The sequence below is a fragment of the Malurus melanocephalus genome, unplaced genomic scaffold, assembly GCF_030028575.1.
Source record: "Malurus melanocephalus ecotype Western Australia unplaced genomic scaffold, MMel_1.1 scaffold_831, whole genome shotgun sequence".
Taxonomy (NCBI): domain Eukaryota; kingdom Metazoa; phylum Chordata; class Aves; order Passeriformes; family Maluridae; genus Malurus; species Malurus melanocephalus.
In genome coordinates, this window is record NW_026624063.1 from 167,896 (window position 1) to 192,744 (window position 24,849).

Genomic DNA, 24,849 nt, shown 5'->3' on the forward strand with positions numbered 1-24,849 from the left:
TATATTAATTATTATTATAGTTAATTATTAATTATTATTAATCTTATTAATATTAGCAATATTTAATATTACATTGACTTCCCCCTGCCTTTGGAAGTTTTAAGTACATTTCTCCAGCATAGAAAAAAAGAGAGGAAAATATGCATCACAATGAATAAAAATCTGAATTTACCTGAAGCTCAAGTACTTGACGAGGACGTACCCATCTGCGAAAAGAGCGGAAAAAAAGGGATTTAGGAAATGCTGCCAGAGGGGCTGAGCACAGAGCACGTGCTGTGGTTTGGGAGGCTGATTTGCCCCCCAAAGCTGGATTTCTGTGTCCCCCTGCACGCTTGTGATAAATTGAGCCTCAATAGCTAATCAGAGGTTAGAATCCAATTAACAATTTATTAATTAATTAATAAAGCAAACAGATATTAGTCAAGCAGCCACAGCGCTGGGTGGGCTAGGCGAGTGACTGGACACCAGCTTGGTGAGTTTCCCCCACCAACACCTACGACACCGTGCCGCACGTACTCTGAGCTCCCTTTTTATACCCCCTCTGTCTCTAGGTGACCTGGTGTTTCTAGAAGTTTCCAGAGATCCTGATTCATCTGCTTTGTGTTGTTCCTGGGGTCTTTTGCAGTTGTTATGATGACCTCCTGGTAGGCAGGAGCCCTCTCTGCACATTCACAGTGCCCTTCCTCCCCCCCAGACACACGAAGGTGTCACAAACTGGGCAAAATTGTGCTGGGGCTGTCAAACTGTTTTAATAAAGCACGTGGGGATTTCATGAACCAACTTGTCACMCACTCACATCTGCCCTGGCGGTTGCGGCAGATGACGGTGTGGCCGTGGCCGCTGTCCATCACGTCCAGCTGTTCKCCAGCTGTGACCGGGAGGTCGCCGCGGCTCCGGCCGGGCACCGAGCACTCAGCCGTGGCTCTGGCCAGCACACGGAGCTCCTTGTCGTGCTGCGGGCAAGGAGGGAGCCAYGGGTTACTCTGATGGTGTGGGGAGKGARGGAGGAGGTTTTGGGATGGGYTGTGAGGCTTTGGGGAGAAAAAMCCCTGYAACACCSCYGATGAAGATCCCAAAATGGGGGAGAAGGCAACGAATAAAACCTCACAGGTGAGTGGGACAACATTCCCAGCACAGCTTTAATGACCACCAAGTGTCATTAAAGCAAACCAAAGAGCTGCTTTTGTCGTCTGGAAATCCCAGAATCGGGGAGAAGGCAACAGATGAGTGGAACAACATTCCCAGCAGAGCTGAGGACTGAAAAGATTCCACCAAGTGTCACCACAGAAGTGCTTTTGTCCTCTGGAAATCCCAGGTTAGGGGGAAAAGACAACAGATGAATGGAACAACATTCCCAGCAGAGCTGAGGACCAAAAAGGTTCCACCAAGTGTCACCAAAGAAGTGCTTTTGTCCTCTGGAAATCCCAGATTAGGGGAGAAGGCAACAGGTGAATGGAACAACTTTCCCAGCAGAGCTGAGGACTGAGCAGGTTCCACCAAGTGTCATTGAAGCAAACCAAAGAGCTGCTTTTGTCCTCTGGAAATCCCAGATTAGGGGGAGAAGACAACAGATGAATGGAACAACTTTCCCAGCAGAGCTGAGGGCCAAGAAGGTTCCACCAGGTGTCTTTAAACAAACCCCAGAGCTGCTTTCCTCCCTTGACACAATTATTCCTCACTCACCGTGAATGTTTCTCTAGAGAGCTTCTCTTCTTTTTCCATCTTCTTGCTCTTTTCTTCGCTGCTCTTCTTGAATTTTAAGAAGCTCCTGCATTGAGAGACAAAAACTCATTTCTGACCTCCATTTAAATAACCCCTAAATCTGGATTTGTGACCCAGAGCCCTTGGAATAGGAAAGCACACCTATTTCACCTCCACATTTCTCAGAAAAGGGTGAATATAAAATCTCAAATCAACTCAAGCCATTTTGTATTTCCATTTGGGATAATTTTGTTTTTGGTCTGTAAGCAGCGTGGGAACAAATCAACTCTCTGCTGAGTGTTTCAAATCAGCCCTGTTTTTATGGAAGTCAACAATCCACTTTTCCCCCAGCAGTTTGTTTCCTTCTGGTTTTATTTATACTCAGAAATAAAGGGTCCCCAGATAACTCTCATCATTTATGGCACTGGGGTTTGACACACCAGATTTTCCTYGGTTTTTTTAGCACGTGGAGGAGAAAAGTCACCCAAGCAGACATTTATATGGCTCTGTAAAGTGGAAAACAAGTTATTACAACCCACTTAAAAAGAATGGGGCATTCCCTGCATATGGAGATGCCACTTTTCCTGCTGCATGGAATTACAGCTGTAGCATTCTTTTTAAAATTAAGACAGGAAACAAACACAAAAAAAAAAAAAAAAAAAAAAAAAAACAACAAAAAAGCAAACAAAAAAAAACCCCACCCATTTGTAATAAATTATTCATCCTTGGCTCATTTTGATGCACTTGAAATTAAAAAGGACAGGAAACAAGAGCTGAAATTAGGGACTTTTAAGCTGTGAAGAGATGTCAGCCTGCAGGACCTGTGATCCCTGGAGGAGGGATGGAATTGCATCAAATTCCTGAGGGGCTGTGAAGTTATCCCTGTGGTGTTTGAACAGCCCCATGCAGGGGCTCTGGGGGGAAAATCTGAAAAACTGGGCTCTGGTTTACACCTGTTTGAAGTTTTCAGGTATAGGGTAATGAAAAAGGTCATTGCAATGTATATTTTTGTGATCTAAAAGGGGAAAGAAATATCCCACTTCCATTTTTTGCAGCATTGGAAACAAAAAGACAAAACTAAAAAAAAAAGCTAAAAACCCCAAACCAAACCAAAAAGCAAAAGCAAAACCAACCAACCAATAACAACAAAAAAAAGGGCACAGCAAGCGTCAATACAATCAGCCCAAATAATCAATACTTTTAAACACAGGGCTCTTGGCAAAATCACAGAATCTTAGAATGGTTTGAGTTGAGACCTTAAAGGTTATCTCATTCCAGCCCCTTTCTCCATCCCAGGTTGCTCCAAGCCCTTTCCAGCCTGGCCTTGGACAATTCCAGGGATCCAGGGGCACCCACAGCTTCTCTGGGCACCCTGTGCCAGGGCCTCCCCACCCTCCCAGGGAACAATTCCTTCCTAATATCCAATTTAACCCCACTAAAATAGCAAAAACCAGCCAAATATACAGCAAGTAAGAACTTTTTGTCTCAGCTAAGTGGAAAGTCACAACAAAATTTCAGGATAAGACCCCTGAGTATCCCCTTTTGCTCCGAGTTCAGATCCAAGAGTTTGTTTCACCCTTGAGATATTTTCTGCAAAAATTCCTGAAATCTGGTTTCAAAGGGACTAGCAGCCAACACAAAACATCTCTGCCATCAGGAACAGAACAYCCCACCCCTGAGAGCACTCAAGAGWCGTGCMCAAAGTCAGACAAGGAAAACAGAATGGAAATGGAGACCTTTCCACGTCGTCGATGKTTTTGCTCACGTCCCTGAGCTTCCTCACCGCCCGCAGTTTGGGCATCCTCACTTTGTACTTCTCATCCTTCCCCCTGAAAGGAACACACACACACAGCAATTCAGGTTTTTTTTTTTTTTTCCCAGCAGATCATGCCCTCACACCCATGTCCCTACAGGGTTGTGATTTTTTTTTTTCTTTTCCCCCCAGCTCCTGCCCCAAAATGCAAACACTTGCTGTGATTTACACTAGTCATCTGGCAGCAAGACACCAGGACATGCTGTTCCTATTAAAAACGATTTTTCTGACAAGGAGCCTGCCAGGACGGGGCTGATAATGGGGTCTGGGAGACAGAGCTGTCCTTCCTTAGGAAAATGAGCTGATTTTTCACGTGTTTCRGGGAGCAGCTCTCTCCTTTTCACGTCCCTGGCACTAAACAGGAGAAACACCTTGCCAAATTAAACACACGTGGTGAGGACACCTGGAACTGTCTCCAGAGGGCTGAATCCCAGTCAGCTCATGACTCTCAGTGGATTTTCCAAGAGGAAAATCTCCTTGGCCTGAGGACACCCCAGGACAGGGCACCCTCCTCACCTGGGCTCTCTCTGCCCCACCTCGATGTTGTTGTACACGTTGTCCTCCTGAGGGGCAGCTGCTGTGGRTCAAAATGTAAGAAGGAAAATTATTAGAAGATGTCATTCTGATCCTGGTACTCCAAAAAACACATTGCAGAGCAAAATTTGGGCTGCTCCTCGTCACTCAGCCCACAGGGGCCAAGAAAGTGCAAAGAAAATGCAAAGAAAATGCAAAGAAAATGCAAAGAAAATGCAAAGAAAATGCAAAGAAAATGCAAAAGGAGCCGCGGGGCTCTGAGCCCCCAGCTAAGTCCAGCCCAAGGAATGATGCTTGGGTTTGCTGGTTGTGTTTTCTGGATGGGTTTGGCCATGCAGCTCCACAGATGGGGCAGGAGCAGCAGCCCAGGAAGGGTTCCAGCCTGAGGATATTGGGTCTGTCCACTCCAGCACCTCCTCAAGGCTGAGCTTTTTATGTAAATGATGAGCTTTGACCCTTCAGCAGGCAGAAATAAAGAGTTYTACAGAGAGCTGCTGGCTCAAACATCATCACCAGCCTGGTGATGGACTGCTTCACACGTTACCTTCCTGGATATATTCACATCTGCAGGAAAAATGCTCTTCTTTAAAGCAAAACCACCCTAAAATGAGCAAAATTCCACCCTCAAATGAATCACAAATCTGAGTCTTCAAAATCTTCAAAGCTCCTGCTGMCACATTACAATTTTCAAAAAGGCACGAAGCACTGAGTTAATGTACAGCCCATTTGTCTCTTCACACACACACAAATCCCCAAGAGTTAGGCACGGGTATGTGCTTACCTAAATTTGGGACTGAAATGGAAACCAATCTGTGGAGAGAAAAAAGGCTTTTAGAAATGATTCTGCATATCAGCATTGCCCAAAAAGCCACRAGGAGCCCCAAAAAGCTGTCAGTGATGCTGCTGAAGTGACAAAGGTCAAAGTGTGTGGGCTCCATGATACCAACAGCATTTCTCAAAATCAAATTTTAAATTTAATTTAAAGTTGTTCATTTAAATAAATTGTTAAATAAGCATTTCCATCCTGACARGAACAACAGCCATGTGTTCATCATGCAGAAAATATCTACTTTGCACCCAAAAAACAGTCCAAACTCCTGCTGCCCTTCCCAACAGCAGCAGGGTTGCTGGACAGTTGGCTTTTCTAGTCATTAGGAGTTCCCTCTTTTAAGTCTGTCAGTGCCAGGGGTTGCCCAGAAATTTAAATGTGGCAATGTCTGTCCTGTTTTTGAGAGCTTTWAAGGTTCTGTGAGACAGGAGAATGGCACAAAACCTGGTGGGTCCTTCCCTGTAATGATGTTTATATTTGAGGGAGCCACTGACACAGCAGAGCATCTYGTGTGAAGGGGTATGTGAGGAAAAKAAATGTTCCTAACTTAAAAGARGAAAGGTTTAGCCTGGAATTTCCAGAGAAATAAGAAAAGGCAGCATTTTCCTGGAGTTCAGGCACTCTGCACAGGGTGAAGCCCTCGCAGTGCAGGGTGGGCTCTGCARGCAGCTGCTGCACATTTGAGGAAAAGGCAATTTCCCTGGAAAWTTAGGCAAGGTTTGGAATATTAGAGCACCCAAAAAGGCACTACAGAAAGTTATACAATATTCTCTACCCTGTTAGAATTAAGACTCACTGGTCATCTTCTTCAGCAGAACTGCTGCCAGCTCAGCTCTGAGTGGGACTGGGAATAAAACCCCTGAGCCCTCAAGTGCCACATCAGCAAGGCTGGCCCTAATCCTGGCAGCTGCTATCCTATTTCTGCACTCCCCTGAATGCCTCGTGTCGTGCTGAGACATCAGAAAGTGCCAAAGGCAGCAGGGAATCTGTGAAAACCTGGGAACTGCAGCAGGACCAGCTCCTGTAGGTTCCTGATGCCAGAGATTGTGGAGAAGCTGCACAGACAGACCATCGGCCACATCTGCCACAGCAGATCCTAGTGAGTTGACAGAAGCACTTTTGGCCTCAGTTTCCCCCCAAAAAAGCTGTATTCCTTCCTCCTAAACCTCCTGCTCTCAAATAATTGCCACGAAGAATGCTCAGGTTTCAATGGGAAAGGGGTGGGATGATGAACATTTCCTTACCTTAGGTTGTCCTTGAGCCTGAAATTGTTCAGCTTCAACTTTTCTATCTTAAACAGGTTTCCAAACCTCTTTTGCTTTTCTGTTCTGTCCAAAAGAGAAGCAGGTTTTAAATTAAGAGAGGTGCAGAAGTAGCCCCAGAGATCCTGAGGCAGGGAGAGGAAGGGAGCAGACCCTGGACCTCAGCTCAGAAGGAGAATTTCAGCTTTAACAGCATCATATGGATGATGGACCCGCAGGGATTAGCACCAGCACAGCCAAAGGTGATTAATAATTAAATCCAAGATCGAATCTTTGCCCAGTTTTAAACTCTTCTGTGTTAATTGAAGTTATTTTCCTCTGACCCAACAGCTACAGGGTGATCCAAGTTTATCTGTAGTAAAAACTCCTGAGGGAAAGGCAGCATTACCCAGAAACATCACAGTGGCACCTTCTGTGCCACCCCACATCACAAATTCCTGTTATGTGCACCCTCGAGGAGGATGGGCACAAAAACACAACTGAACTTTCACCTCTTAATCCWTTTGGGAAGCTCAGGCAACGCATAAACCTGAGGCTGCAAAAAAATAACACACCCCGTGGAAGCAAATATCTGGGGAGACCAGAAAAAGAAAAAGATCATGAAAAAGAGCAGGTTGTGAGTTAGTTACAGCACAGCAAGTTCTTTTCCAGCCTTCTGTGATCTGAAATGGGAGTGTTTTGTCCTGTTTTGTGGGTACAATTTGTCCCTTGGGCATATTTTTTTTTTTGTCTGGAATGCACTAAAAAGGTGCTGATTCTCAGCTACAGCTGAGCAACGCTTTTAATCAGAAGTGTGTGTTTGAAGGAAGAGCCTGGGAGGGCAGTGCTTCCAATGGATGGAGAGTGTTACAGGGAAAAAAAAATCCCCTTCCTTGCTTTGAGATTTAATTTTGGTAACAACTTTTTGCTCCCTGAGTGTCAGCCAAAGGAAGGGAAGGGAACAAACCCTCCCACGCAAGAGCTTCCCTGAGTGGAGTCAAGAGGGGAAAAAGGCTCCCAGCCAGTGCCTGCCACATGAGATCAAGGCTGTAGGGTCAGAATTTCAAAGTGCAGGCTAAGAAATTGCAACTTACTCTGGTTTAGCTGGATTATCACCCCCAATGTCCACATCTTCATAGGTTTCCTCGTAGCTGTTCCCTGAAACTGAAAACCGAGGGGTGCCATGAGGACAAACTCCGCTCAGCAGCAACAAAGTGAGGTTTGCTGCACAAATGTCACTCAGACCTTTCACATTTTGCTCTTTGCAGAGCCTTCAGGGCTGCTCAAATGAATTCCACGCTAAATTCAATCTCTCCCCATTGATTTTAATGGGATTTCATTATTATATTATTATATTCAGAGCGACCCAGCCAGAAGGAGACACTGTAGATGCTGAAAGAAAAATGAAACCAACCCCAGCACCTCCTGGGAACCAACCCAAATTGAATATTGTCTGAGCTTCCCCACTTACTGCTGTCTGAAGTGAAGGAACTGGAGGCATCTGAGCCGTGGCTGCTGGAAGACACAAGGGKGACACGGGGGTTGCTGCAGCAGGGATTTTAAATGACATTTCACAGGGGCAGGTGCTGCCACACTCACAGCCTGTCCTGCAGCTCCTCAACGTCGTCGTAGATGTCCTCTGYTGCCTGCAGAGCCTGCCAAGGGTGCTGGTCCAAGGCTGTTCCTTCCATCCCAGGATCTGGAGCACCAAAATCCACGCTGGGAACTGGAAATGAGAGAGGAGCTTGGCTTTAGGGGCTTTTCTGAGGAAATTCTCTCAGGGCAAGGACAACTGTTGAGGGTAACACCACAAATAAGAGCCCTAAAGATACAGATATACTTGCCATTCTAGGAGTCCAGAAAATTCTTTGCTCTGAGCCACTTTGAGGTAACAAAAATGAACAATTTTGGAAGATTTTAGCTTTAAAACTAGTTAAAGTCATAAAAATATTTAAGGTTTTTTTAAAAAAAGAAGTCTGTTGATATTCTCAGTTTTGACAGCTCTGACCCAAATCTTCATAACATGAAAGCATCTCCAGAGATTACTCTTGGATCTCCAGAGAAGTGATTGCGGGGAAAGCTTGTCATGGATGGTGGAAATGTTAGGATCCAAGTGATGGATCATCCATTGGAATACACCTGTAAATCAAAATCTTGGACAAGACCCAAGGAGAATGAACATCCCAGAGATGGATTTCACCGAGGGATGGAATCAAGCCTGGGAGCTGCACCTCATAATGTTAGAAAAAGATTATTACTGGAGAACTCAGGCAATATTAAATCCTTAAAACTGATTAAAGAGAGTTGGAGCAATGTAGAAATGCAGCCATGCAGATAAAAGCAGATAATGTTTGAAAATGAACATGGGAAGTGTCCAAGGCCAGGTTGGAAGGGTTTGGAGCAAACAGGGATAGGGGAAGGTGTACCCTGCCATGGCAGGGGGTGGGATGAGAGGATTTTTAAGTTGTCTCCCAACCCAAACCATTCTGATTCATTCAGTGGATCCCACTGGACACAAGGGCATCACCTCAGTGTGGTCCAGCTAAAGACCAAAATTTCTGCAAAACATTCAAAAGAAAAGCAGGAAGGGGTGGGACCCAACAATTCCCCAAACCAGCCTCTCTGTTGAAGCAACAGCAGGAGGCTCACCAGGAATAATTTGAAAAAAAACAACAGAAATCACCTCCAGCTGTTCAAAGGCCAAGCAAACCAGCAAGGATTTTTACAGAAACAGACACCAACCAAACCAGAAAATTATTAYGAGGTGATTTAAAATAATAAAAGAAAATATAATACCTGAGAACCACACCAATAAAAATAACCACAGTCACAGTCAATTTACACTTTCTCCTTCTCACTCCTGGTCTGCCCACAGAGCCCAACAGAGCCACTTTTCTCTYTTTCATCTTTGAAACTCTGCCATATCACACCAGCAGCTCGCAGAACCTTTACAGAATAGGCCCCATGAACATTTATACATAAAGATGGGAAAYTCTGCTCACAGAGGGGATGTGATTTGGTTTAATTGTGCAGATAARGTGCCCATCAGCAGCTCTGGTCACTGTCTCAGGGTATCCTGAAGGAAGGAGCCCAAAATCAGCCTGGAACCACAGGGAGATGGAACAAGGAGCCATCACCCATCTCAGTGAGGGACACAGGAGAATTCAGGCTCTGAATTCTCTGTTTCCACCCCAAGCCTTTGCCAACCCTTTTCTGAGACTCCACAAATGATGAGGAGCAGAGGAGATGGATTTCAGCTCTCAGGGATAAGGGCAATCTGCTAGAAAAACAAACACCTGGGCTGGAGTTGGGGTGAACCAACGCAGGAAGAGATTTGTGCAGCCAAAACAAATGACTCCGACCAGAACACAAACACCCGCTCAACCTTCCGAACCTAAACCAGCTCGAGAGCTATATAAATTCAAGGTTATTCCTCATATGGAAGAGACATTTGGGAGGCAGATGGGGCTGAGGGAACACTCAGAGCAATGAGACACTCACAGAGCTCGGCGCTGTCTTTAGGCAGCCCTGGCAGGATCGGGAACGGGGCAGTTTGGGGACTGCTCACATCCTGCTGCCCTTGCAGAGCCTTCATCCCTCCTCTGCCATCTCCCCTGGCATGGCTGGTGGGGTGCAAGTAGCCATTTCTACCTGTCTGGGGTCAAATATTTGGTTTGGTCAATGCAGTCTTTGAAATACATCTTTAAATGCACTTTATAATATATACATACAGCTTTCTAATATACATCTATGCATCCATGGGAATATAGGTTATCTTTCTGTGCATTTAAAAGAGTTTCACACCCTTCCCCATCAGCACTACCAGCCTTTTAAGCTGAAACAGTTGAATGATGTACAGGCAGAAGGGAAGGCAGAAACCCCCTTGGGATTACAGGCTCAAATCTCAACAGCTTCCAGAACAGAGGGGGGTTAGAAGGAGATGAGACATCCTATAATAATTATTAAAATTAATCTCAAGGATACAATACCTTGAAAATGTTGTTCTCTTCCCATTTCATCCTTTCATGGCTTGGTTTTCCCTCTTTTTCATCCTCTGTTATAGCTCTTTCCAGACCGAAACTTTCAGAAATGAGAGAGGTCTCAGCACACACACTTCAGCAAAGTCACAGACAAACACATTGCCTTACAAGAGAGCCCCAAAGAAGCAGCTCATTCTCCCTATGAATGAGGTAAATACCCAAATGACCCCAGTAAAGTAAGGCCAAGTCCAAATCTAAAGGCCAGTGGTCACTCTGGGATAATACAAATCATTCTTTGAACTAATRTGATTGTTTCCTCATGTAGGAATGGAAAAATCAGATCCATTTGCCAGTGGTGACTCCTGGATCACAAAATGTTCCTCACACCACTCTGTGCTGAGATTTAGGAAAGCAGATAGAAAAACAGGATGCAGGAGTTGATCCCTTTTTTTGGCAGCATCACAACATTTCCCATTTAAGTGACCCCCTTTTATCCCACAACTCCTCAGTCCCCACCAACAATCCCAGACTTCAGACAGTGACCATAAATGCACCCCACAAGGAGCCTGAAGTGTGACATTTGTGGGGTGAAATTCAGAGTGGACCTTGCTTTGCCCCCATAGCCCTGGACATGGAACCCATTTGAGAGCCTCATAAACTCTSCAAACACTAAAAGAGTTCAGGTTTCAGCAGGAAAAGAAAGTATAATTTCTTACAATCTCCTTTCCAGATATGCTTTAGACCAAAAACAATCCTAGAAACCATGAATGCTGACACAGAAAAAGCATCATCTACCCTGTCTTGGTCATGAAATATATGACATTTCTTTCTATTTACTGAGTGTTACAATATTTAACTCCTGACCTGAATCAGTTGTGGGGCTAGAAGAAGTTTGAGAGAGAGAAAAGGAAATTACCTGGATTTGGCAAAGGGRAAAATCTTCTGTTTCTGGAATAAAGAAGAGGAAAGCCTTCAGCCACCGCGCTTTTCTCAGCAGTCAAGCTTTCACACAAAGCCTCAAATGTCAATGAGCATTTGAAGAAATATTTCTTTAGGAAGCCCAGAAGTATTTTGTGTTTGGAATAGTCATCAGACGAGGATATTTCATCTGCTTTGCAGGACAGGGAATGCACATATTGACAAATTGTACAGGGAAAATAAAACTGTGCAAGGTTTGGACTCGGACAGCATGGAAGCTGTTACAGAATGGAGAGCTTGCAGAAGAGGAGGAGAAGGAAGTTTTTTTAATTTAAATAAAGATTTACCATAAAATGAGGTTCCAGCCAAGCCAGAGAGCCTCTGAGCAAATCACACACAGATAAATATGATTGGGAATCTGTGCTATTTCCCAGGCAGCTCGATGGTTCTGCAAGCCAGGACTGAAAGTGGAGTTTGACTTGGTCTACCACCCACATCCATCCAGCTGGTGTCACCACTTCCTGACATTTCTGCAGTGGAAATCAAGGAAGCTGCCTCTTCCCWCTGATATGTGTGGCAATCTCATTAGTTTTTGTGTCCCTTCAACAATTTCTTATTTATTTTTTGAGACTCTTCACAGGCAACGCACAGAGAAATTCTTGGCAGGTAAGAAATATAGATATGAAAAGTTTTCGAGAGAGGAAAATATGGTGCAGTCAGGATTAGAAGATCCAAAGTGGCTGTGATGACACTCACCTTGTGTCCTTGAGGCTCTGCCTTAGGTGCTAGGAAAGATATTTATGAACAGATATTAATTTTTAGCCCATATTAAAGTCAYTGCACTTTTAGATGCAGAACCCAGCTTCAGTTGGGATGCTCAGCATCCAGACACACAATCACAATGGGACATTCACCACATCCTACAGACCCTTCCCTTTGCTGTTTGAGCACTGGTTTACAAGCAGGGAACTGCAGCACAACCCTYGACTGGCCCCAGTTTTCAGGGGGCTGTGAAATCCCAGAGGAATTCATGTGGCAAAGGATTGCTTGGATCCTTTCCCAATGGRAGAGAAAAATCAGTGCATGTGGCAGAAATGACCTCCCAAAAAGAGGGAGCCTTGGAAAATTTAAAAGCAGAGCAGGGATACCTTCCATGGAGAAAACTGTACCGGGAAAAAAATATTGATGGAGGTGCGAGAGTTTGGAATTCTGTGCCCTTCTGTTCCCAAGATGATGCTGAGGTTTGCCTCACTATCTTTTCTTTTTTTTTCTTTCTCCTCTACATGGGTAGCATCTCATGATATTTCCCACTGCAGTTTTGCCATAAGTATCATTTCACCCCCAAAATTTTAACTTTTTTTTTGTCTGTGCCCCAGAGTCCTCACACTACACCATGCAACCACTTTTCTCAACAAGAAACTGCATTATTTCCTATTTTAAAGGCTTTTTGTTTTCCCCAGCTAGCACGTAATTCACCTCCCAGTCCTGCCTTTCAAAGTACCTTCAATGACACACAAGGTTGTGGTGTCCCCAGGCTGATTCAGGTACATCGGGGTTTCTTCATAATTATTCTGCTCTTCAAGTTGAGCACTGAGAAGATGAAAAAGAGAGAATAGATTTTTTTTYTTYYTTTTTTTCCTTGTCCCTTTTAGTAGCATGAAAAAAAAAGAAAATTCATCTTAAGGACAAGGAAATCAAGGGCTTTGATAGTGAGCCTACAAAAAAGCAAAGTGAAATCAGGAATTCCTGTGGCAGAGGTTGAACCTTCCCCCCTGACTCCACTCTCTCACTGCTTGTCCTTTGGGAGGRCAGGCTGCATTTGGAGGGCTCAAAGCACGTCAGGAGACTTCACACCAGGGTTAGAGTCTCCTGCCTACAGCAATCCCTCAAGTAGAAACAAGAACAAAATAAAAATCGTGAGGAAATGGGAGCGCAGCATTTTTCGAGCTTACTCAGGTGCTTTGAAATTGATAATTCCCASTTGCTCCGTTTGGCACGTGGCTCCTGGTGGCAGGGGACAACAGGGGAAGCAGAGATAGCAGAGGGGGCGTTTAAAGGTCCTGCTCCTGAGCTTATCAAGCCACCAGCTCGGTGCCAACAGTGTGAGTGGCACATGCCAGCCCCAGGAGGAGGGAAAGCACCACAGCTCCAAGTGTTGATCTCCCCAGCCCAGTTCCCATCTCCTCATTCTCCTTTTTACCTTTCCTCCTCCAGAAATTCACATTTGGGAGTAGAGGCAGGGGGGAAATCCAGCATTCCTGAATTACCCAGGCAGATCCCCAAATCTCCCCCTCCAAATACAGAAGCAGAGTTTTTTGGCATTTTAGGAATGCACCRGGAAGCAGCAAACGCACAAGACACAGCTTGTAACACACGTGGGGGACAGGGTAAGGTGGGGAAAGAGCACCAGGAAGAATTGGAGCTGAAAGTCTGCAAAAAACCCTCAGGGAGGGTCTGGTTTTTCCTGGAATCACCCCATTGCCTCAGCTCAGAGCAGAGGAAGGGCAAAGCAGAACATGAGGGACAAGAAACTCAAGGGGCACTTCAACAGCAGTGAAATCAGAGAAAGAGATAAGCCCTGAAGGCTGTGCTGACCACAGAGGCTGCTCCAGCCCCTCACTGTCCCCTGCAGCCCTCAGCCCTGGGGAAGTGCCCTGCTGGTCCCAAATTTACCCTCAGCCCTGGGGAAGTGCCCTGCTGGTCCCAAATTTACCCTCAACCCTGGGGAAGTGCCCTGCTGGTCCCAAATTTACCCCCAACCAACCCGAGCTCCAGATCAGCCAGCACAAGAAACCGTGTCAGGGTCTCTGAGAGACCAGGCTTCATTCCAGGTGAGGCTTCGAGGAGGGGAATTTCCATCCCCAAACCGCTGCTATTTTGCTTTAATGCCAGAGTTATTTAAATCATTCCCCCAGTTATCACACTTGTTAAATATTAACGAGTGACCTATTGTAAAGACCATATCACAAGTGTTGGAGCACCACAGCTAATCCTGCGTTGCCAGAACAGCTTCTTTCAGTGCAGAACACCTTTGGAGGGGGTTATTTTTTGACCAGCTCTCTTCTGACAAGTACAGGTTAAAGGTTAACAGCAGCCCACGCTGGCAGCAGCACCTCATGATGTCAAGAACAACTTGCTGCTGATAGCTGGAGGAGTTGTTTGGGCACAGAAAGTATTTTAAGAATCCCCCTCTCTTTGCTTTGGTTCAGCTGTTCTATTTTCCCTCCTTACAACGAGAACAAAACATGTGTGTGGATGTTTTCCTCCACTTTTGCTGTTCTTGTTGCACCAAGCCCAGGCTGCTGCACAAAACTCATGACAAGTCAGAGACCAGAAAAAGTCAGGATACAAAAAAAATTGTGTCTGCAAGATTTTTGAGCTGTTTCATATAAACTTGAGTGATTTTGGACCACCACTCAATAAAAACCTCAATTCAGCATCTAGAGACAGCTGAAGGCATGAGGTGGGGACAGAGGGCAGTGACTCCTGTGCCCTGGCTGTGMTGGCTGCAYAAACACAGSATTAYAGAACCACACAGGAGTAAAAACTCYTTTGCTGCTGGCAGAGAAACCCCCAACACCTGCTGGTTGTGCCAGGGCTTTGTTTCAGCAACAACTCTCAAAAGCATCTCTTTTCTAAAAACACAGAGATTGAGTACACAGCAAACAGGAAGCAAAAAAACACACACAAAAATGACTCTGCAGCTAAAACACCTGGCAGTGTTTTCCTTCCCACCAGCTAAACCAGAACTAAGGACACAGGGATGTGGCTCTCCATGAGGCTTGAAAAGCCCATGGGAGAAAACAGGGATGAGGTTTTCTCCATTAGGAGAAGGTCATCCCAGCCAGCTTTGATTTCCAGAATCCGGGAATGGGTTGGGTTGGGAGGAACCTTGAAGTTCCAGCTCCAAACCCTCCCTCTCCCACAAGCAGGGACACCTTCCACTGGAGCAGGCTGCCCTTGGACATTTCCAGTTCCTCCAACAACCCCTGGAGCAAGTTACAGCCTCCAGGAGCGGGATGTTCCCTCCAGGATGAACGGGAAATGGGATGGGGATGTTCCCAAGCCACACCCTGCCCTCCCCCAGGCTCACCTTTCGGGGCTCAGGTAATCCTCTTCTCCAGCAGCTGCACACAAACACACACAGAGGATTAATGTTGGAAGGGCAGGCATGGCACAGGACTGCCAGCAGGAATTGGGGACGTGGCTGGGTTAATATGGCATTATTCACATTATTATTTAATATTTCCAGGCAACAACCCCAGACTCAATATAACTGAGCAATATTGAGAGAGCATGGAGATGATGGCACATTAATGTAACTGGTTCCCCTCATCAGATTAATGCATTTAGAGAAGGCAAGTAGGCTGGAAAAGGGTTTCAGTGAAAAAATTCTCTTTCCCTCTCRTTCTTATCAAAGCCAGGGCACAGCAACAAGCGCTGGCACTGTAGAGGGATTTTAGCAGAGCCCTTCATACTAAAGCAGCTCACTTTGAATTCATCAACAGTTGTGCCTAAAGATCTGGCTATAATTAAGCCTGTATCTATAAAGAAACACCACTTAGCAGCTTAATAAGTGGTGCAGAATATTCTATTACACAACATCAATGGGGTTTTATTATGGGAAACTGAACTTTTGCATTTCTTGATGTCGGAACACTCAACAACATTGCCCTGTGTTGTATTTAACACAGAAGTAGGGGGGATTAGCAGGCTATTTTCTAACAATTTTATTGTGCCTTCCCATAGCTGTGCACTCTGGAGTCAAGGCATTTCCCATTGAAGAGGAGTGATAAAGATCAGCTCAGCTCACAGGCAGCTGCTGCTGCTTTACAGCCAGCTGTAAACTGCTCTCAACACGTGGGATGGCATCCAGCCTGGAAAACCAGATCCCTTTTCCAGATTAAGGGCAAAAATCAGCCCCACTGGAGCTGCTGGGCTGTTATTAATGTTGGAGGAAGAAGTTATAACGAGTAACAACGTCTTGTTTCTGCACGCTGGAAATCGCGGCCTTACAGACGTCAATAAAATGCACGTTTCGATTGATTCTCTACAGAACAGATCTGGGGGAAAAAAGCCAGGCAATCTCTTACTTGTTTCATTTCCTCTGTGGGTCAAAGGCAGGAGGCTCTGGAAAGCTCTGAGATCAAACTTTGGGGGTCTTGGAGGCTTCCCAGGGGCAGGACCCAGGGATTCGGCTGGAGGGAGAGGTTTAATCCTTGGCCATTTCCTCCCGGGGCTGTAGGACCATGTTCCTGCTCCAGGCTGGCAGAAGGGGAGCTCTGATTCTGCTCCAAAGAAGCACAAGGACAGGCAGAAATTAGTCCTGATTTATGCAAAACCCTATGCAGGATTATTAGTTGTTATCCTGATATTTCTCACTGGCTCTGTTTCCCCCCGATTTCAGCATCCCCATCACACAGCAGCTCTGTAATTGTGTTACCAGAAATGCAGAACAAAAGGAAATGGTCATTTTTTACAGATTTTTACCACATGAACCATGCTGGGGTCTCAGCTCTTGACAGCTCCCTTCCCCTGGGTTATGACCAGCCCAATTTTCTGTGCCTGTAACAGTTCAATCCCACAGGATTTAGGGAATGGCTGTTTTCAGGGCTTAGCCCAGGAGAGGTGGCTTTGCAGAGTAAACAAAGACTGAAGTTTTTCAGTGCCCCGTCACCCAGTGTGACATCAGCAAAGGGCACTTCACAACCTTGGAGTTTCCCAGCACCAGTTCCTCCAACAAATACATTCTCCAAGATTAAATATGACATTTTGCAAAGCTGGGAGGGTGCAGAGGGGGAGATTGAAGCTATTTTAATTGGAAGCTATTTTAATTAATGTCTTTGCAGACCAACCAAGCCTTTCACATCTGTGCGAAGCCACGTTCACCTTGGGATTGCAAACAGCCAAAGCAGACCAAAACTAAGATAGTCCTGAACTATCTCAAAATGTAGACAATTCCTTTAAGTGAACTTTAAAAAATTTGTTGAATATGGGGAACTCTCCCCTTACTCAGGCTGAGCAGCAGTTTGGGATCCATTCCTTATCTCCAGGACCTCCAGAAGAAGAACAGAGCATCCCAGTGGGACAATGTGGCCTCTTGTTTGAGGGTCCCAACCCTTAGGAGCTTTCCTCTCCAGCTGCTGTGTCCTGCCTTTGCAGAGCACCTGTATTCCTATATATTTAGGGTTAAAAACACACCTTACCGTACCTTTCTGGTGCCGGGGTGGCTCTCTTGGTGCACCATAGCCCAACTGGCAGCACGCAGATGCCACCACACCCTCAGCACCGGCTCCATCAGAGCTCCTGTGTCCCCTGGGAGCCTGGGGAAGGATATCTTCCCTCTGGGCACGCCAGTCCAGCCCAGGGGAGCTGCCTGAGGGTCGCCTCCACTCTCTGCCCGAGGCAGAGGGAGCTGAGTTTGCCGCCCGTTGGGTTGGAAGCTTTGGAGTTGCTTTCTCATTGCGGGATAAAGTCTCCTCCCAGATCTGCAGGGCGTGCTGGAAAGACTCTGGGAGCTGAGGGTCCTCTGGAGATGCTTGGCTTGGTTCTTGCTGGTCAGTGCCATGGGATGAGAGAGGTTTTTCTGAGCTGTTCTCGGGAGAGCTCAGCCCTTTCTCCGCGGTGCCGATGCCCTGGAACGCTTTGGTGTGCTCCCCATAACCCAGCCTGGCCAGGGGGCTGTGCAGGGTGGGCACAGGGGGCTGAGAGGTGGGATGGGCAGGTGTGAAGGTTTTCACCTCTCTCCTGGTCGGGGGCAGAGGGCTGGATGTGGTGATCCCAACAAAGCCGGGTTTGGGAGCGATCCCCGCTGGAGGAGTCTGGCCCGGCTGCCCCATCCTGCTGACCAAAGCGGGGTCATTCTGGAATTTGGCTCGGAGGGCTTGGAAATCAGTCACACCTTCCTGGGTGGGGGGAGAGAAAGCACAGAATAGCTGCTTAGCAAGGGGCAATTCAGGCAATTGTGATGGTTTCAGACAGAAAGAGGCTGCGGGACACCAGACTGGTGTGCCAATCCTGGTGAGAATTTAAAAGCAGCAGAGGAGAGTTTGCTCTTTCAAAGTATCCTCCAAAGGCTCACAAATCACTTCTGGCAAAGCAAAAGAGTTGAAAACGGGAGGAAAATGCAGGAGTAAAGCACGGAAAGACAGCCAAGCAGAGCCAGTGGAGCAGGGGGATGCCCCCTTCTCCCCAGTGATGGAGAATTCCCCTCAGGGGGATCTGGCAAACACAAAATTGAATGTTAGAGCTCCCTGGAAACTGAATGTTAGAGCTTCCTGGCAGAGGTGCTGCAGTGCTGTTGATGCACCTGCTGGGTATGAAAGCTGCACTTTATTTTCAGTACACAAGCACCAAGGAGGGGAGAGGCCAGGGCTGCTCTGCAGGTGCCTCATCCATGCCCATCCTCCTTTAGAAATCTGCACCACGGGCACAGAAGCAGTAAATATCCTCCTTGTTGCACTCCAAACGAGTCCTGGGACAAAATGCCCTTCTTCCATGATGCTGGTTCAGCTCACGGTCCCCAAGACTCTTTGGATCCTTCTCCCCTCACCTTTAATGCCACCCCAGGGAGCAGAGGACACACCACCCAAACGTTGGGACAACCAGAGCATCTCCCAGAGTGGGTGAGGCACACGGGCTATGACTCTCAATTCCTCTCCCACACAGTTACCAGCACCCAAGTCACACAGGATTTTGAAGAAAAGGATCTAATCAGCAACAGTGTAGTTTAAAAGAGCACTTAAAGAACATTTTGTTTCACCCCCTCATTCCCCTACATCCCCCCATCCCATGCTGGAGAAAAGGCACCACAATTTTTGCCCGCAGTGCTGTGGCTTAAATTCGGCCCTGAACTGAACTAGGGAGAAAATATGAAGAAAAATTTATGAGCTACTTAAGTCCTTGAACTGCTCTATAACTTTTTATATGCCATGATTACATTAGGTGCTCTGCTCTGGCAGCTCAGTTCAGCGCGAGGCTTCACCAGGACCTGTCTAATGAGGAAATTGGAAAAAATTATCTAGGACAGAACTTCGTTATTCTGAAAAAAGCCCCAGCCTTAAGTGTTAAGACAGAACAGATGAATAGCACACTGAGGTTTTATTGCATTTAATTGCACGATTTATTAAACACTGACAATTTCTCTTGAATAACCCCTTTCACTGACTTTATTACTTTCACAGGGTAGTACATGATGTAAAGAAGCAGCCCTTGGGGGGAGAGGTTTGAATTGCTCCAATTATATTTCATATTAGTGGTCAGCAGCATGGATGCTGTGCGAGCTGCCCAGACAGGCTAATCTAGCGGCGAGCCATGGGAACGGGAGCTTCCAGAGGCACACGGAGGATGAATCAGATTTTTTTTTTAGGGAAAAAAAACCCATAAAAATCCCACGTGCACCCGATCCCTCCAGTGGTGCCAGACAGGAAATAAAGCAGTGAGGTGCCCTAATGCAATTGCAGGGAGCTTTTTGCACGTGCTGCAGTTGAAGAGTTCAGTGCTGTTTACCTTCCTTTGCTGATTTTGTGTGCTGCAGCAAACAGTTCCTCATCAGCCCCCTCAGAGACAAAGAAAAGGGGAAGGGAAAAGCACCTGCTTGTCTGAGTGTGCCCCAGGTGAGGCAGACACGGGGGTTTTTTGGTCAGGCCTCTCCCTGCACTGGCTGTGACAGAAGTGGGCTGTGACAAAAACAGGCTGTGACAGTCACAAGTTTGGCACGACCTTTCATTAGAGAGGGATGGATGCCAGCTTCCCTTTTCCCACCTAAATTGTTATTCCTCTTGCCTTGAAAAGCAGCTTCAAGTAATTTACCTAATTAAGTGAGAGATTATTTGTGCTTAATGCACCCTCAGTGCCCCTCACTAGGATATGGTTCTCCCAGAGTGCAGCCTGATGGGATATTCACAGGGAAAGGGGAAAAATACGGCCCCCAGCCAACTATAGGGAAGTGTAGGGGTGGATGGGGTTAAATTGCACCCCATGGCCACCTCCTGCACACCCACAGCCAGCTGGGCTATCCATCCATCCATCCATCCCTCCTACAAATGCTGTTTCCTTGCACAGGGCTGATCTTAGCCAGACCTTCCAAGGTGCAGTGAGTTCTCCCATCTCTGCTGGGATGGTTTTCCATCAGAGCTGGGATTGTTTCAAATCCCAAACCCATCCAAGCAATTCTCCTGTTTGACCCACACACCTCCAGGTGGCCCAGGGAGATGCTGAGCCTGAGCAGGACACTGGTCCCCAAAAAACCAGACCGGCTGACAAGCAGAAAGAATACACCAATAAATTCAAAGGGCTGCCAAAAGCTCACAATGTATATTGCAGCTACATCTGGCCAAATAATTGCCTGTGGATAATACAGCATTTGGCAAAAGCCCATGCAAGATGAGAGGGGAAGAGAGAGAAAAGGAAACAAAGTTCCACTGTCCGGAAAGCTGCGAGCACAAAGGAGTCAGGGGACAGGAGCATTACAGTCAGAGGGCAGTGAAACTTTCTGTATTTTGTCCCCGTAAATAAAATGCTCTTCTAACATCGAGATCAGTACAGGAAGCAGAATAAAGTTCAGCTTAAGGCTGTGATAAGGGTGCCTTTTAGAAGGAGATTTGTGCTTATGCTTTGGATTCCTAATCAAAAGGAATCTGAAACACAGAATCCCAGAATGGTTTGGGTTGCAAAGCACCTTAGAGATCAACTCATTCCAACCCCCTTCCACTATCCCAGGGTGCTCCAAGCCTCGTCCAACCTGGCCTTGGTCGCTTCCAGAGATCCAGGGGCAGCCACAGCTTCTCTGGGCACCCTGTGCCAGGGCCTCCCCACCCTCACAGGGAAGAATTCCTTCCTGATATCTGATCTAACCCCGCTCTCTTTCAGTTTGAAGCCATTCCCCCTTATCCTCTCACTCCAGGGCCTTGTTAAAAGTCCTTCTCCAGCTCCCTTGCAGCCTCCTCAGGTACTGAAACACTGCAATAACGACACTCTAGAACCTTGTTTTCTCCATGAACTAATTAAACAGAACTAATTCTCATCAGTTTAGTGAAGCTGCTTTTCTAAAACAAATGAACACAGCAAGAGCAACCCCATCCAAGTCGCAGCACACCGGTCAGCAGAGAGGAAGCACTGCCTGTTCCCCTCCTGGAATTTTTCTGGTTTGCTCCATCGTTTATCTCGATTCCCAGGGGAGCTCTGGTGGGTAAATGTTTAATCTGCCTGCCCTCTGCCCCGGCGTGGGACTGCTGGAGCCGAGCCCAGGCACCCCGGGCAGGCTGAGGAGTGTGAGCGCAGGTATCAACTCATTAATCCGCCGGCTTCTGCCAGAACCAAAATAGATAAATAAATAAACCCCAATTCTACTCTTATTACACTAAGAGGAACAACTGCAGATCGTGTCAGAGTGAGAGGGGAAGGAAGCAGGCACTGGGATTCCCTGTTTTGGGGCAGAAAAGCAGAATCTGTGTGGTCTCCGCAGAGAGCGCGCCCGTCGCTCCCAGGATAAACCGCGCTCCGTGGGGAGAACAGCCCAAGCTATGGATCGGAAAACCAAGCAGAAACCTTCCCCCCAGGCCAGGCGCAGAGCCCCAGCAGTTACCAGGTCCATCCCCCGCTGCTCCGTGCCTGCTGCAGCCGCTCAGCCCAGCACATTCCGTGCCCCGCGTCCCGCAGCCGCTCCCGCTGCAGCGCCCGTCCCGCAGCCACGGCAGCGAGGCGGAGCAAACCCCAAACACACCTGAGCTGAGGCTGGGTCTGCCCCCGGGGCGGGGAGAGCCTCACCTGGGCAGGGCTGAGCCTGCCCTGCCGCCCTCCACCGACCCACGGCTCCCCGAAACACACATGTCAGCGCCGGGGCAATCTTGGGGCAGAAAAGGTAGATATCGGGTCTGGTTTGCTTTTAGAGGGAAAGAATGGCAGTTGGCTTTGGCATGGGTGTCCCCACAGCACCATGTGGGTCCATATAATGTTCATATGTGTCCATATGATGTCCATTCTGATGTCCATATCATGTCCATTATGATGTCTAAATCATGTCCATATGATGTCCATTCTGATGTCCATATGATGTCCATTCTGATGTCCATGTAATGTCCATTATGATGTCTAAATCATGTCCATTCTGATGTCCATATGCGTCCATATGATGTCCATATGATGTCCATTCTGATGTCCACTATGATATTCATTATGATGTCCATATGATGTTCATTATGGCATCCATTATGATGTCCATATGAGGCCCATATAATGTCCATATGATGTCCATTATGATGTCCATATATGTCCATATGATGTCCATATCATGTTATGATGTCCATTATGATATTCATTATGGTGTCAGTTATCGTGTCCATATGATGCCCATATGATGTCCATTATGATGTCTATATGTGTCCATACAATGTCCATTGTGATGTCTAAATCATGTCCATTCTGATGTCCATTCTGATGTCCATATGATGTCCATTATGATGTCCATATAATGTCCATTATGATGTCTAAATCATGTCCATTCTGATGTCCATTCTGATGTCCATATGCGTCCATATGATGTCCATATGATGTCCCTTCTGATGTCCACTATGATATTCATTATGATATCCATATGATGCCCATATAATGTCCATATGATGTCCATTATGATGTCCATTATGATATTCATTATGGTGTCAGTTATYGTGTCCATATAATGTCCACATGATGTCCATTATGATGTCCATATCATGTCCATTATGATGTCCATATCTTGTCCATTATCATGTCCATTATGACATCCACGATGATGTCCATCTGTGTCCATATGTTCCATATGATGTTCATATCTGTGGCAGTTTACAGAATCTCAGAGTGGTTTGGGTAAGAAAGGCCCTTAAAGCCCATCCAATTTCACCCCATTCTCCCCTCCAAATCATCTTCTCAGGTCTCTCTTCACACCTGAGGAGAGATGAGGAGCCCCACCCCATCAGCTCCATCACTAATTCGAATTCTTTCCCCAGTTTTCAGGTCTCCCCATGGGAGACATGGGCATGAGCTGCTCCTCAGGGTCCTGGGGACAGGCTGGGTAAATCAGGGCAAACGAGACTTCTCCTATCACTGGGCATTTCTGCCCTGGAGAACAGACTGAAAGGACCTGTCCAAACACTGAGCCCTTGTTTTCACAGAGCATGGCTCCCAGGCTGGTCACCTTGGCAAGAAGAGAGATGAGAGCCCCAGGAGTTCCTTTTTCCCTCCATAACTGATCAAATAAGATTTCATCTCTCTCTCCAGGAGTGCTTGACGTTTTCCTTGGAGCAGAGCAGCTGCTGCATGGGGCCTGGGTGCTGGTGGCATCCAGAGGTGGCTGTCAGTGGGATTTGGGAGGGCAGGAAACTGAGCAACACTCGTGAGCTGACCCTAATCCCACACACCCAGCCCAGCACTCTCCTACAGATCATTCCCAATAAGATGCCTGGGAAAGAAACCATGAAGAAACCTCAAAAATCATCCCATGGGCATGGACACCTTCCACTACCCCAGGTTTCTGAAAGCCCCATCCAGCCTGGCCTTGGACACTTCCAGGGATGGGACAGCCACAGCTTCTCTGGACACCCTATTCCAGTGCCTCACTACCCTCACATGGAGGATTTTTTTCCCAACACCGACCCTAATAAACCTCTTTCAGTTTGAAGGCCCTCCCCTCTGCACACTGGACAAACCCTTTCCCCAAGCATCCCCAATGCCTTCAGGAGTGGGACTGTTGCTCTTCCAGCCTAAACTGACCCTGCTTCCCAGAGCCAAGCATGAGGGGAGCTGAAAAAAAGAAAAGAACAGGAAGAGAAATCAGGGAAAAGTAAAGGGCTTATTTGTCAGAGACATGAGTCGAAGCATGAGTCTGGTTCCTCACCACATGAAAAGCTCTGCTGCTGCTGCCTGGAGGTCTTGGGGAAGAAAGGGGGGTCCTGCCGAGCTGGGATTTGGCAGGGAAGCCTCCCAGGCCAGGGCTGGATCGCAGCAGGATGGAAATCAATGCCAGCTTTGTGCACAGGTAGCTGGGGAGGATTTATGACCCTCCCAGGGGTATGAACACAGGCCGTGAATTAAAGCACTGTTGGAAAACCGGGAGGTTCTGACTTCAGAGCCACAGTCCTGCGGAAAAGGACGGGGCAGATTCTTCCACGAGCGCTCTAAAAATTAAAATGAACTGCCAGAAGTTCCTTTAAAACATGCATTTTGTGAGTGCTCACCCCGTGGGACCCCGCTGGCCTCACCAGGGCTGCCATAAATCGCGCTGGGCTGTAACAACCGCATGGGGAGCACGGGGCAGCCCGGGGCTGCCAACATCAAACACCACACAAGTGGAAGACAGATTTTTTTTTTTTTTTCTGGATGTCCCAGCAAAGCACAGTGAGCACCTTGTCCACTGATGCTGCTCCACAGGCAGCACTTTGGGGTGGGAGCTCGGGGTTGGCTCTGGGGTTGGGTCTCAGAGGCACCGACCCTTAGAAATAAACCCAAACACCACTGCTGAGAGCAGCAGCTCCAAACACTCCCTGCACAGGCACAACCTCCCCAGGACAAACCATTCCAGCCTGTTTGAAAGTTTTAAATTTCATTACCTGGATGTTTTCTTCCTGCAGTGAAGCATTCAGTACATTATGTAGCTGCATCAGCCCAAGGGCTGCAAGCACTGCATCCAGCAGACTTATTTTCCCAGAATTATTCTTTCCAGCTTAGTGACTGGTGGGGTTTGTCATATAAGTGTGTTAGAGAGATTTGGGACTTCTTTTTTTCAACTTTTTTTATGCCTTTTGGATTTCACAGAGGGCCTACTGGAGAACAGGAACAACAGCAGAACTTGGGAATATG

General features: G+C 46.9%; 1 protein-coding gene across 4 annotated transcripts; it reads right to left on the minus strand.

Annotated features, from left to right (window-relative positions):
* Positions 1–77: 77 nt before the first annotated feature.
* On the minus strand, positions 78–21,709 carry FYB2 (FYN binding protein 2). Of its 4 annotated transcripts, none has more exons than XM_057385482.1 (19): positions 21,602–21,709; positions 17,228–17,921; positions 16,110–16,304; positions 15,110–15,143; positions 12,518–12,606; positions 11,773–11,801; positions 11,015–11,046; positions 10,108–10,198; positions 9,620–9,773; positions 7,718–7,844; positions 7,590–7,630; positions 7,213–7,282; positions 6,122–6,205; positions 4,830–4,858; positions 4,031–4,091; positions 3,438–3,530; positions 1,684–1,768; positions 797–953; positions 78–206 (listed from the first exon to the last, which is right to left on the minus strand). In XM_057385482.1, the coding sequence occupies exons 1-19, from the start codon at positions 21,608–21,610 to the stop codon at positions 169–171; spliced, it is 2,112 nt and encodes a 703-aa protein (XP_057241465.1). In that variant the 5' UTR covers positions 21,611–21,709; the 3' UTR covers positions 78–168. The 4 variants fall into 4 exon arrangements, with proteins under 4 accessions (XP_057241465.1, XP_057241466.1, XP_057241464.1 ...); XM_057385483.1 differs by having other exon boundaries at positions 4,031–4,088; positions 7,590–7,633; XM_057385481.1 differs by having other exon boundaries at positions 7,590–7,633.
* Positions 21,710–24,849: the final 3,140 nt, after the last annotated feature.